General features: G+C 46.2%; 1 protein-coding gene across 1 annotated transcript in view; it reads right to left on the reverse strand.

Annotated features, from left to right (window-relative positions):
• Positions 1 to 644: 644 nt before the first annotated feature.
• Positions 645 to 13,852, reverse strand: part of KCNJ10 (potassium inwardly rectifying channel subfamily J member 10) — a 30,886-nt gene continuing 17,678 nt past the window's right edge. Inside the window, exon 2 of the mRNA XM_014848331.3 lies at positions 645 to 4,868. Coding sequence (XP_014703817.1) covers positions 3,729 to 4,868 — 1,140 coding nt within the window. The 3' untranslated portion in view covers positions 645 to 3,728. The remainder of the gene's footprint in view (positions 4,869 to 13,852) is intronic.

Consider the following 13,852-nt stretch of genomic DNA (forward strand, 5'->3'; position numbering starts at 1 on the left):
TGGAGGCCCATGCTAACTTTACAGCAAAGGTAGTGTGTTATTTTACAAATAAACTAGGTTCACTAGCAGGGGTAAAGGACCAAGGGAGCAGCGCTGGGGAGAGGGCAGTATCCCCAGCTTGTAGCAATAGTATAACTGGCTTCCTTTCTCTGCATAGACCTCATGGGGAAATCCCTGGATGGTCTTATTAGCTGACAGAGATCAGAGGGATAACGAAGTGAAGTACACAGAAGGGATTTCAGAAGCCTCTCATGTCCCTGCACCATCCCCCAGGCAGGTGGTAGCCCCACTCCTTATTTTCATACAGAAGCAACAAAGCCAAAGCACTACCTCCCCCATGCCCAAATGCCAGGATTGGGACTTCTAGCATAGAGAGCATTCTCTTTGGGCAGCTTGCAGCCATACAGAGGGCTGGCCCTCTGCCTTGGGAGTATCTTCGGCCCAGCAGCTCTTTCATCCTGGCATTTGGATTCTAGGGTTGAGGTTTCCCTTCAGTGCCTCCCACACACCAGTGTTCAGCATCTCAGTTTAATAGCCATCACTTCCAAGGGCTGGAGCTCCAGTTGCCCCCACCTTGTGGAAGAAGGGGAAATACAGCCCACTTCAAGAGAGGAAAACAGAAGGGTGTTTTTATTTTAAAGCAAAAAAAAAAAAAAAAAAAAGTGCTACAGTGACAGGACACTTCTGGAGATAGAAGCACACAGCATGAGCAGTGGATTCTCCTAGACTTCCATGGATGGAGTATCTCCCTTCCTCATTTTCCTCCTATCTCCCCTCTTCCTGGTCCTACCAGCAGAACAGGGTTTATCAGAAGCCTCAATGGATGCCTCTTTATTTCTGGAGAGCAGATTCCAGCCCTCCCTTTCCCATCATCACACCAGAAAGACCTCATCAGGTGTCTCACATATACTGAAACCAGGTGCACTGGTTTTAAGTCTGGAAATCTGGGGAGTCCTACCCCAAAACCAGAGCAAGACGTCTGTCTCATGCTAAGATCTCTGAATATTTCCTTTCTGTACATTCAGTTATATTTGGTCCTATATACATCTATATACATCTCTCTACATATATATATATTATCTCTGTTTCTTTCTCCTTAGATAAACCTTTCATATATATGATATCCTAATTCCCGAGCCTCCACCTACCTCTTGTTTGCTAGCCCAAGGAAGACTCCAGGGTTTCATCAATTTCGCTAGGTGCCCCAGCACCACCCTTTCTAATCTTCATGCCCTGAGTATCCTCCCCCATCAGTTGTCGTGCCTATCCTCTGAAATCCCCCTTAACATCTGTGCCTAGTGCTCTCCTGACATTCCAAGTCTATGGTTGGTGTGATCGGGGGCCCATTTCTCACCAGACCTGGCTCCTTCTAAAGCTTGTCTGATAGCTTGAAAGGGGGTTTCAGCTCAGAGGAGATGGGGGCTGCAGTCTAAAGCCATTAAGGGTTGAGGGTGGGGCATGTTATTCTCTGAGGGGCTTATGGGAGAATAAGCTAAGTTGTATTAAAAAGTATGATTTAAAGTGCAATTTAGAGCAAAGTCTGGGATCATGGAGGAGAATCAGAAAGGGTAGGTCGGAAAATGTACTCTTCTCGTTTTGTTATCCAAGAATCTGTGCAGGGTCTAAGGGCTTAGACAGCAGGGGAATGGGAAGAGAGAAATTCCCTCAGGAAGGATGCAGCTGTGTGCAGAAAAAACTAGACGGAGGATAACTTGCTAATGGATAAGAAGATATAGATACACACACTCACTCACACACACTGCCGTACTTTTTGCCCTTAGACATTGAAAGAAATCAGGTGAGTAACGGTGAATAATGTTGAGAGCTCAGAAGCTGGCTCTGTCTTCTGTTCTCTGTTTTAGATTTTCAAGTTTTTCTGGTTCTTGTTTTCTTGAGAGCTAGGGAGCAGTGGTGGGGTTTATAGTAAGTAGAGAATCAAGGGTCTTCATTAAGATATAGTTAATCGAGTTCAAGGAGAGATCAATATAAGAGGATCTTGTGCAGTTGTAATGAGTGGTGACCGTGGGTCCAGCCTCAAAATTTAGAGTTTCTCTGCAAACCTCTGCACACAGATGCATGTACACATTTTGGATATGTATGTAGCTGAATCCACCTTAAATAAACTGCCACTTGATTGATATAGAGATTCTGTGCCAAACCACTTTGAGGTGGAGGATGTTCCTTGGTACTAAATGAGACCAGGAAGCACTCTTGAGATTTGGGTCTTTAGAGAAAGTTCTGGTGCCAATACATAAACTTCCTGACTCCAACCACAGTCCCCACAAGGGAACAAGGAATGGCCTGAGTCAGATCTCTTACAGTACACCTTTTAACTTGCCTAAAACTGGCCTCATGGCAGAGGAAAGTAGAGATGAGGCTGATACTCATTTTATACCAAGTCTCAGAAATGGCTGAGGGAGACTGTGGTTACTTGGTCAGGAGGTATAATTTCCTTCCCTCCCAGTATTACCTAATGAAGTAGCTGGCACTTTTCAGAAGGGCCTTGGGAGGGATAATAGGGAGAATAGTGTCTGCCAGCCAGAGTTCTGCCTTTGCCCAAACCTTAACAAAACATCCCCATTTCCCAGAGGCTCCATACAGCAGTCTGGAAATCTACTCATCCCACTTGGTGGGGTTGGTTTAACTTTCCTGGGGAATCTGTCCCCTGTCAATCTAGTTTTAGTAGAACATCAGTGTTGAGAGGGAGGTCCTTGTATTTCCCCTCCCTGCAAAGGGTTGGGGTTAAGGGAAGAGAGGGCTGGGCTGGGCAGGAAAGAATTCAAGAAGCCAGGGACAGTGTAATCTGGAACACCATTTCTAGGCCTTTCCATGGGGCTGAGCACTAGACTTTTTCCAGGGGAACATACTGGTGAGGATCATCCCATTCACAAGGCACAGGGAAACAAATCCCAGGGCTGCCTGGAGGATAGGTCCAAGGTTTTGGACAACAGTTCAGCATTATTCATTCCACACTGAAGAGTTCAGAATCCAGAATGGGTGCAGGTGTGGTAGGTGTGACTATATGTTTTGTATTTCTTGGGTTAACTCCAATCCTGCAGGAACAGAGGCATCTATGAGATAACTGGGTATGCTAAGAAAGGGTCCACTTGAGAAACTAGAAAGAGGAAAATAGTAGTGGCCAAGTTCCTAGGTTATAGTCGAGAGTTACCAACAGAAATTAACTACACCATGAAAAACCCTAACTTCTTTCAACAGGTTGGTAGAGAACCCACGATAAATTAATTTCAGATTCCTATATTTCCAAGGGCACAGACCTCACAGGGATCATCAGAGAGTCTTGCCTTAGGGAACTTGGTAGGTGGGAAGATAGAGAGGAAGGGGGCTCCAGCCTCAAGTCACCCAACTTTCTGGTGATGGCGGGAGGTGGGGGGGAGTCTATCCATCCAACTGCACGGTCCTCCTAATGTGAGTCTCCAAGCATGGCTGAGGCCTTCTAAGCCACTTCAGCCTAATCTTCCCTCTCCTTCCCCCATCCTGGCTTAAAGGAGGTGTGTATCTTGGGGTGGAAGTGGGACGAGGTAAAAGGGGACAATGGGAGGAAAACTTGGATTCCAATTGGCCTAGACTACCCACAGGCCACTGAGTTAAAGAGGGAGTGGAAAATGGGTGTTTCTGGGGCTCTCCAGTAAGCCTGAGTAATATGCCTTACCCAGGCTGCCAAAAGAGGGAAAGAGACCAGAGGGATGGGGCGGTGGGAAACCAAGCCATCAGACATTGCTGATGCGCACACTAAGGGCACTGCCCTCCTTCTCAGCTTGCTCCCTTAATGACTCCTCCAACCTGAGCTTCTCAGGGTCTCCATAGCGTACAGTGCTGTCACGGAGGCCACTAGGAGGGGCCACTTTCACAACTTGGTCAAAAAGGCTGAAGTCAGCTATGTATTTACCACTGGCTGACAGTGAGATGGCAGGTGTGAACTCATAGCCCCAAAGGATCTCCTCTGGCAGGTAGGAAGTGCGCACCTGGCAGGTGGCACTGGTGGATTCCACTGTCCCACTTAGGATCAGCACCAGCTCAAAGTCACCCTCACCACTGCGAAGAGGGAGATCTTTCAAGGGACTGGTCTCATCTACCACATGGTAGAAGGTAAGGGGTAGAATGAGGAAGGGGCTGTCAGAGGCCGTGTCTACTTGGAAAGTCACATTGACTTGGTTGAGCCGGATGTTCTCACCCTCCTTGGTCTGGTGGGTCTGAAGCAGTTTGCCTGTCACCTGGCAGCCAATGAGGAGGCTCTTACGCATATTGGCGACTCGGATCATAAGGCAGGGCTTCCCATTGTGGGCAGCTACGACTGCATGCTGGCTGAAACGGATGGTCTCAGCCCGCTTCTTGGGCCGGGCAATCTTTGCCAGGAAGGTACCTGTGATGAAGATTTCCAGGATGGTGGTGAGCACCAGCTGGGCAATAAGAAGCACGATGGCCAGTGGGCATTCCTCACTAATGTAGCGGAAGCCATAGCCAATGGTGGTCTGAGATTCAAGGGAGAAGAGGAAGGCCCCAGTGAGTGTGTGCACCTGTACCACACAGGGGGTGTGGTTGGCCGGAGGGCCCAGCTCTAGCAGGTCCCCATGAGCCACAGCTACCAGATACCACACCACACCAAAGAGGAACCAGGTGCCTGCAAAGGTTGCAGAGAAGAGCAGAAGCTTGTAGCGCCACTGCATGTCGATGAAGGTTGTCCACAGGTCCTTGAGGTAGAGGAAGCGCTTGTCGGCAATGTGCTCCATTCTCACGTTGCTGCGACCATCTTTTGTCAGGACTCTCCGCCTCCGTATACCTGGGCCCATTAGGGGCCGGGTTTCTGTCTGAGTGGTCTGGCTGTAATACACCTTGGCAACTGATGTCATCTGGAGGAAGCAAGACAGCATAATGGAGGTTATAGCAGAAATCCAGCCAGCTCCTAGCCACCAACCAATGGGAAGAAGTAACATTCATTTTGGTGCCACCAATTTATTCTTTTATTAGCAACTATTTACTGAGCACTTGCTATATGCCAGGCACTGTGCAAGATGCCAGTAAGTCAAAGATGAAAATGACATCATCTTTGCTCTCCAAGAACTCAAAGCCTGGTGAGAAAGGCATGTTCAAATAATTCCAATACAGTCTGATATTTGTAATTCTTAACAGCGGCAGAGAAGAAAGAGTAATAAGTTCACAGTTCTTTGAAGGTGGAGGTGTGAGTAAAGAGGGCTCTACTGGGCTCCAATTGCCACAAAACCAGTTCTGCGAAAATCTCGAATTCTGAAATAGGATCCCTCCTCACCTTCATGGATGGCATCAGTAAGAAAGACTATCCCATGGAAATCCTTCCAGGCCAATCCCCCTTAACACACACATACCATTAATTTCTCCATTCTCTCCCCTAGCCCCAAGTCAATACTCGCTGGTGATACTAAGATATTCATGTGGCTCAGAAAACAGCAGAAACTGCCCATTCTTCTTCAATTCACCCTTCAAGATATTCTCCGAGCACCCAGCCCGTTTCACTACTATTATCGTCATCATCACCATCACCATTATCTATTTGCATCATCTGTGTTAGGGTCTGGGGTAGTGTTAGGAAGAGCACAGACAAGACCTGAACAAAAAGAAATAAGCAATGGTGGAGAAACAACGTGCTGATGCTTCCTGGCAGCACTGGAACATTTTCCCAAGGACTGGGAGAAATGCCAGATTGTAGGTGGCAAAATTGTCTTGACTGAGTGAAGTAGGAGAGTTAGGAGTGTATATTAGTTAGTGGCTATGTCTGCACAGGCTCAAATTCAGGATTGCTATTTGTCCTGATAGTAGAAAGTGGGACAAGGCTCTGAAATAGGAGACAGCTCACTTAATACAAGGTGCCTGGCACCCTTGCCCAAGGACTAACTTGTACTTTTCCAGCAGAGAAAGAATTTTAATCACTTGAGGACTTGAACTCTGGATCTGATGGCCAGATCTTCTGGGAAGGAGCAGGGTAGTCTCTGGGGAGTTTGGTCCCTCTTGGAGAACAGAGAGCTCATCACATTCTCCATCCCGAGAAGTCTGAACCATTGCATTTTATCATTCTTCACACTGCTCCCCTACCCCATCTTCCCTGTGGCCTTACCCCTGGAAAGCTCTAAATTGTTTGGGTCCATTCATATACTCACCCAAGTTGGCACTAAATTGGAGATCACCAGTAGATGAGAATTCCAGAAGGTTTAGAGGCCACCAGGAGCCCATTTTACCAGCCCCCACCCACCTGGAACTTTTGTACAAGTGAGACTTCTCAGCCAGACTTGGATGCCATCCACTTCCCAATATCCTTGGCTACTTCAGAGCAAAAGGGAAGCTCGGTAATACTGAAGTTTGAAGAACTCTTACATACAGCCCAAGTAAAGCCCTTTAGTACTCATTGGTAGTAATAATAATTTTAAAAACCACCAAAATGCCTGCATCTGTATACCATTTAAAGTTTACACATTAGCATGCCTTCTCATTTGATCCTCCAATTCCTAAAAAGATGTGAAACCTCTATAAGGGATTTTGAGGAACTATCAGAGAACAGAGGAAGTGCTGGAAAGTTGTGGATGAGTGAATATAATTTTAATTTGCAAAAAGAAAAATGAGGTACATTTCACAAACTACAAACAGGTAAGATGTTGATCTGAGGCAGGATTCTAGAATGAGCATTAAGACTGTGAGTACTTGGCAGGGTGGGGGAAAAGTTATCAACAGGACCCAGCATGAGGTTCCCAAGAACAAGTCACATCAAACTCACTTGATCTCCTCCTGTGACAAAGTTCCTACATGCAAATCAGAGAAATGCAATAGGTAAAGTGTATCTAAACAAGATTTTTGACAAGATCTCATTATGTCCTTGGAGATAAAACAGAGAAAAATGAACAGAATGCTAATCTAATTCAGTGACTTAAAAAAATCAGTGGTACTGGTGAGTGAATCATAATAGCCTAGAGTCAGTTTTCTAGTGATATACCAGAGAGCTTTATCCTTGGCCTTGCCCTATTCCATGTTCTTAATGCTAATTTTATTCAGAACTATAGAACACATGGCCATCAATTATGTGGCTGACACAAAGCTGGGACGGATCACAAATGTAAGACCTGGGGCAGAATTAGGTTCCAAAAGGAGCCACATGAGTGCACCAAATCTAACAAAAAGGATAAATATTGGGTTACATACTTGGGTCCAAAAATTACCTGAGCAAATTCTGGATTGGGAACATGTGATTTAGTAAGCAGTACCATGAAAATAAATTTAAGCACTTTAGCAGAAAATAATCCACTATGAGTTATCTTTGTATTTTGGTTGCCAAAAAAGTAATGCAACCAATCTTAAGATACTTTAGTTGAATTAAAGTATCTAGAATAAGAAAGTAGTTGATTCTGCTCTGCTCTGTTCATCCCACACCTGTAGTATCGTGTATCAGAGAATACTCAGGATATGAGAGGATTCAGAACCAGATCACATAAGAAGTGGTTGGAGGACATGGGGACATTTAGTCAGGAGAAGAGACAATCAGAGGGATATGATGGCTGTGTGCAAATGTTTGGTTTGAAGGGCTATCATGTGAATAAGGGTTTGGACTTGTTCTTTGAGCTGCAAAAGAAACAAGCAGGACCAGTGAGTTCAAACTACAGGGGAAAAGATTCCAGATTGATATGACAAAGAATACTGTAACAATCAGGACAGTCCAAATGTGGAAAGAGCTTCTCAAAAGGTAGAGAGTGCCCTGTCCCCAGAGGTGTTCAAGGACAGGATGACAAGCACTTTGCAGACATTCTATAAAGGAGATTAAAGCTTTGGATGCGAGGTCGAAAGATTGTCTTTGAGCTTCCACCTATAGTCATGGAGGATCAAGATGCCTGCTTCCTTGTCCCCATCTCTACCCACCCCACCCCGACCCCGCACTTTCGATGGTGACACTCAAGGATCCTTCACCAAAGTCCTAACTTGCTTTGTGTTGAGGAGAGATTTGGAATATCTGGGGAAATGGAAGCCCTGGGGCCCAAGGAAAACTTGCTTATTGTTCCCAAAATAATAGTCCATGATTATATATCACTTTACAGTTAATAAAACGTGTAATTTGACCCCCAAACTATGAGGTAAGTAGGAAAGGCATCACTAGAAACTAAAGCTCAGAGAGATTCACCCCAGGTAGATTAGTGGGAGAGTTAGAACCAGAACCCAGGTCTTCTGGCTCCTGGTCCAGAACTTTTCAATTGTAGCAACTGCTTCTGTGTACCCCAGGTTCATTCTCATGGGTCTCATGTTCTCAGGAGGCGCCTCTGTGTTATCCTGTATAGAGGATCATAGCTGAGGCAGAGAAGACAGAGCTTGGAGCTTCTAGAGCCCAGTGTTAAGGCTATAGACTCATGGGCACTGGAGATTTTGGCTACTGGCTAAAAGTCTTTGTTGTGATTGCTGCCTCCAGCTGTATGCCTGCTGTTGCCAACCTTTATATCTGCCTCCTCCAGCTGTAATCTGCTGCTCCCAGCTGTTGTACCACCTCCCACAGCCAGGCAGCTTTGTTCTCCATGGTGGTCAGTCAGAAGCAAGATAAACAATCAGCTACACTCCACCCCCAAGCTGGCCAGGCCTCCAGGGAGAATAGGCCAAAGCTCTGGAAATGGTTTGCTGCTGCCCCACCTGAAATACACATATTCTTTCCTCTAGAGGGTGCTGCTGCCCCAAAACAGTCCCAGGCAGACACCAGGGACAGCGTGAAGGATTCTGAAGACCAGCCCCCAAGTGGTGAGAAGAGACAGAAAGACAATTAACCTTTCTTCTCTAGAAGAACTAATGATTCTTTCCCTAAAACAAAGGCCAGTCATACCTACAGTGCTGTCTAGCATGTTCCCTCAGCAAATACCACTCGCACCTGCTGCTTCATGCCTGCAGAAGGACCTAAAGCTCGCTTTCTCTACCTGAGAGCTCACGAGTCATTTACTCTCCAGCACGAATGGTTTATCAGAGCCTTTCCTGAGGAAGGGACTGCTCTGGAGGAAGGACACTGCACTTGTGTGTGACTCTCGTGACTAGAACTGATCCATAGCTCCCCACTGCCTTTAGGATAGACTGCAAGCCTCTGAGCCCAGCATTCAAGACCCTTCAAGATTTGGCCTCTGCCTACTTCTTGGCTCCAATCTTGCCACTCTTCTACACAGCCCTTGGACTCTAGCCCTGTAAGGAGCCTCACTGTTTCATCCTTTCTACCTTGGGACCTACTTTCACACTGCCTTGTTCCATGCCTACCTGATAACCTCCTACTTATCTTTCAAAACTCGATTCAAGTGTTAGTTACACCCTTTGAAGCCTTCTCTGACCCTCAGAGAAATAGTGCATCTTCCCTATCTCCCTGCCCCCACCGCAGCGTGGGTTTACTAAGCATGGTTTTGTACACATATCTATTTTAAAACATCATCGTGCTTTGCAGTAGTTAGTTTACCATTGTTTGCCATTTGTGAGTTCTTAATTTAAGGCCATGGACTCTGACTTTCACCTGTTCCCCAGTACCGAGTACAGTTTGTTAAGAAAGACTGCGTGAAGGCATGATTGGAAGCCTGACCTGGACAGGCAGAGGCCAAGTGAGAGCCGGAACCTTGGCCTACCTTACAGGACAGGCCAGGTTCATGGAGACCCTCAGGCAGAGCCACGGCAGAGTGGGAGAGACCCAAGTTTACACAGGCTCCATTAATGCTGCAGATGTTTATAAATCCTTTTTTCAAAAGGTGTGAGAAGGGCCGGCCCAGTGGCACAGCAGTTAAGTTCGCATGTTCCGCTTCTTGGCAGCCCAGGGTTCACCCATTCGGATCCCGGGTACTGCTTGGCAAAAGCCATGCTGTGGTAGGCGTCCCACATATAAAGTAGAGGAAGATGGGCATGGATGTTAGCTCAGGGCCAGTCTTCCTCAGCAAAAAGAGGAGGATTGGCAGTAGTTAGCTCAGAGCTGATCTTCTTCAGAAAAGAAAGGTGTGAGAAAGCAAGGCCCAAGCCATCAGTCCCAGCTCTCCTCTAGGCCAGCTATTCCCTTTGCAGGAAGATGGAGAGGGAAGATGAGCCCTGTAAATAGCTATGGGCATTGGAGTGGACTAGAGTGCCACATTACGTGACTAGAAAGGATGCTTTGACCCCTCCAGGAGCAGGGGTGGAGGGAACAGGGAAGAGCTGCACACCTCCTAAATAAAAAGTGATGCTTTTTTACAGGACTGGCGTCCAGCGCAGAGAAGCAACCCTGAGCAAAGAACTTTATCTGTTTTCTCTGTGGCAAGAGCAAACTGACTGAAAAGAGCTTTGGGGTACTAATACCAAATGCATTCATTTCCAGATGTGAACAATTCCTCTTTCTTCTACCTGCTGCCCCTCTTTGGTTTCCCAAATAGCTTACAGTGCCATCATCCTCTGAGTTACCACACTGAAAATCTTGGGATCTTCTCAAACTCTCCTCCTTCCTCATCTCAACTCTCATCTGATGCCATGTGCTGTGGACTTCTTACTTGGGTCTATTCCCCTAGTTCAGGTCCTTAATGCCTTTTGGCTGAATCACTGCATCAGCCTCCTACTCATGTCCTGTCTCCATTCTTTCCTCAAATCCTTCCTACGCTGCTACTGGATTACTCTTCCTCAGTTACACCTCTGATCACTAATCAAGGAGCATTTATCCAGTACTTCACGAAGCACATTCACATTTTCTTCCCGGGGCATTCCTGTGAGGAATTAAGGTTATAATCCTCATTTTATGAAGAAAGAAACTGAGGCTCAGAGAGATGATGTGACTTGGTAAATTGTGGAACTGGACTCACGCTCAGGTCCTTTGTCTCCCAAACCCATCCATTTTTCACTATACTATAACTGTCTCAGGTCTTTCCCCAGCTCAAAAAGTTTAATGTGTCCACGTTATCTATCAAAGAGAAGCCAAACTCCATCTGGCACATATGGCCTTCCCTGGTTTCTTTCTAAAATGCCTTCCCTACCTTCCTCTTCTCATCTACGGCAAGCTTCAGGCAAACAACCTGTTCCCTGCTCCCTGTCGTACACACTCATGCTTTCCTGCCGTTTCACGATTGTTCGTGCTCTTCTCTCTTCCCGGCCTCTTCTTCCTCCTTATCTCTACATATCCAAGATATCTTTCAGAGCCCAGTTCAAGTGACCCCTCTTCCATGAAGCCTTCTCTCATCCCCACAGCCTTAAGTAATATCTCCCTTTTCCGAGTTTCCATCTATCTATCTATCATCAATCTATACATCTATGCACATCTATTTGGCATACCATGTGTCTTCTACTGCAAATAAGCTTACTGAAATGAGGAGTCAGGCATAACATGTTCTGATTAACCTGATGTATAACTAGCACAATATCTGACACATAGTAGGTGCTGGGAAGTATTTTACGAGTGAATGAATGAGCAGAAGGGGGTTCCCAAACCACTCTAGCTATAGGGGCCAATCTAAGAGAGTTGGAAAGGGAGCCTGTCCTCACAGTAGGGCTAGGTGGTGTGGGAGATCTTGTCCTGAGTAGGACCGGTGGAACTTCACTCTGTCCAGGGCCTCTCTCACTCTGAGGCCTTCTCATTCCCCCTTCTTGTTTGTGTCTTCTCTTGATTCTCTTATGATGTTTTCTCTTTTTCATTGTACACACGGAAACCCCAATAACTAATTATCAACACTAATAGATATGCAGACAAACCAGATGTTCTCATCTGTAATGATGTTGCCCACCACATAGGAAGACCCATGCAGTTTCAGTTGTATTTTCATGCATTCGTAAGATAAACATTTTTTTAGCAGCTACTGGGTGTCAGATTCTAACAGGAATTATGGAGATGAATTAGACGTACATTCCAGCCTTAAGAACGTTGCAGTCTAATAAAGGAGACAACCATAAACAGGCAGGAAGTGACAAATGCCATAGAAGAGGTATCCACAAAGTGCTAGGGGAGTTTGTGAAGGGAATGGTGACATCTAGCTCAAGGGAGCAGGGCTGGGAAGGAGACTAACTTGTATTGATTGGGCACCATTATGTGCTAGGCACTGGGCTAAGCTGTTGGGGATTTTTAAATGTTAACTCATATAATCCCCCAAACAACCCTGTAAGAATGTTATTATCCCCATTTAGACCAGGAAACATAAACAGTAAGAACGAACCAGGAGTTAAGTTTTTTCCTCCCTACCTGATTATCTCACTCAGGAAGACTTTATAGAGAAATGTGGCATTGGGCTGGGGCTGAAGGATAGGCAAGAGTTGGACCCTTGGAGATTGGGGTGGGGGTTCAAAGAGAAGGCCCTTTCAGGGAAGGGAGCAGTGAGAGCAAAAGGTATAACACTGAGGAAATCCAGGGCCAGCCAGCGGGTAGGAGCCATTCATTTTGGTCGAATTGTTGGGAGCACATGAAAGACCTTAATAGGACAAATTGGGAAGACAATGTTGTGCTCTGATCCCTCAACACCCTTCTGCTTTGTGGCCAGCTTCATGTATTTAAAGGCTGGGTGGCTAGAATGAGGGGCAACAGCCCCAGCATGGGTGTGGAGCCCTGTGGCTCCCACGGGGATCAGATGCCGGGCCATGGGTTCTTCCCCATGGCGCTCTAACCTGCTGGACATCCTTTCACGGAGCCATCAGGTGAGTTTGCTTTTTTGACTGCGGAGTACTTCTTCTTCCCAACATTTGGTTCAGAGAAGTGGAAGGAGAGACAGGGAAGGAAACTATCATTTATTGAATGCCTACTTTAGACCAGCACTTCAGATTTCATCTTTGTAACAACTCCGTAAGGCAGAGTTTTTACCTTCAAATGACTGATGAAACCAAGGTTCAGAAAGTCCAGGCAACACAACTTGTAAGTAGAATAGCTGAGAGTTGTACCTAGTTCTGACTGCGTTCCAAAATCCTGTCCACTATAGCTTCAGGTTAATACTACTGTGAATTTGCCTTCACTGAGCAAATTCAACACCCAACAACTGGAGAAGATGACACTGAAAGCATGCCAGAGGGCTAGCAGGAGCCAGCCTGGTGTGAAAATCCACCCACAAAGTTACCCAGGGTGCATCCGATGGCTGGTGGTGATGCTCTGTTTTGTGATTGCTTTACCCCATTGTTCCTTCTCCCAGGTTTGTATGGCATGTCTTTATTCTCCCCCTTTCCTTCTCTAGGGCTCTTCTCCCATCTCTCTTCCCATCTCTTCTATCATCTATGCTGCCCTGCTTGCCATCTCGTATTTCATGCTAGCTGGTATTGAAATGTGTTTCCACCTTCTGTCCTCCTTTTCACATCCTCTTTGTCTTTTCATTTCCTACACCCATGTCTGCATCGTGCCTTCTTCTCCTCTTAGTTTCTTCAGCCTCCTGTATCACATCCGGGAGATTTGATTTTTGAAGACGGTGATATGGAGGAATAGTATGCTACCCATCTAATCACAACTCTGACCTTCAAATTCTGTATCAGCCTTTATCCTCCTGTTCTCCATCTATATCCCAAGGCCTACGTGTCCACATTAATAGAGGCATTCTAAGCCCTACAACCTCCTATTCTCCCTACTTCTTCCCTCCAGAAAAGAGCCTCTTGATTTAGGGATTTGGAAATGGGATCAGAAAGGGAGGCAGTTTCCAGGAAGACAGGAGGAGTTCCCACTCTGTGTATTAACTAACCCAATTACTTCAGGTTTGAAGGTATTCCTGAACCAATCCCTGGGGTATAGGTAAGTGAATAGTGGAGAGGAATAGGGAATTGTAGTACCAGCGCACTCTCTGTCCCGGTATCTGCCCATGATGCTCAAGTGCTGTGTGTTAGGAGAGCCCTGTACACAAACAGGGGTTTTGAGCTCTATCAGCCTCAGACTCTGAGGCTAGACTGCTCTCCA

This window comes from Equus asinus, chromosome 25 (genome assembly GCF_041296235.1).
Source record: "Equus asinus isolate D_3611 breed Donkey chromosome 25, EquAss-T2T_v2, whole genome shotgun sequence".
NCBI lineage: Eukaryota > Metazoa > Chordata > Mammalia > Perissodactyla > Equidae > Equus > Equus asinus.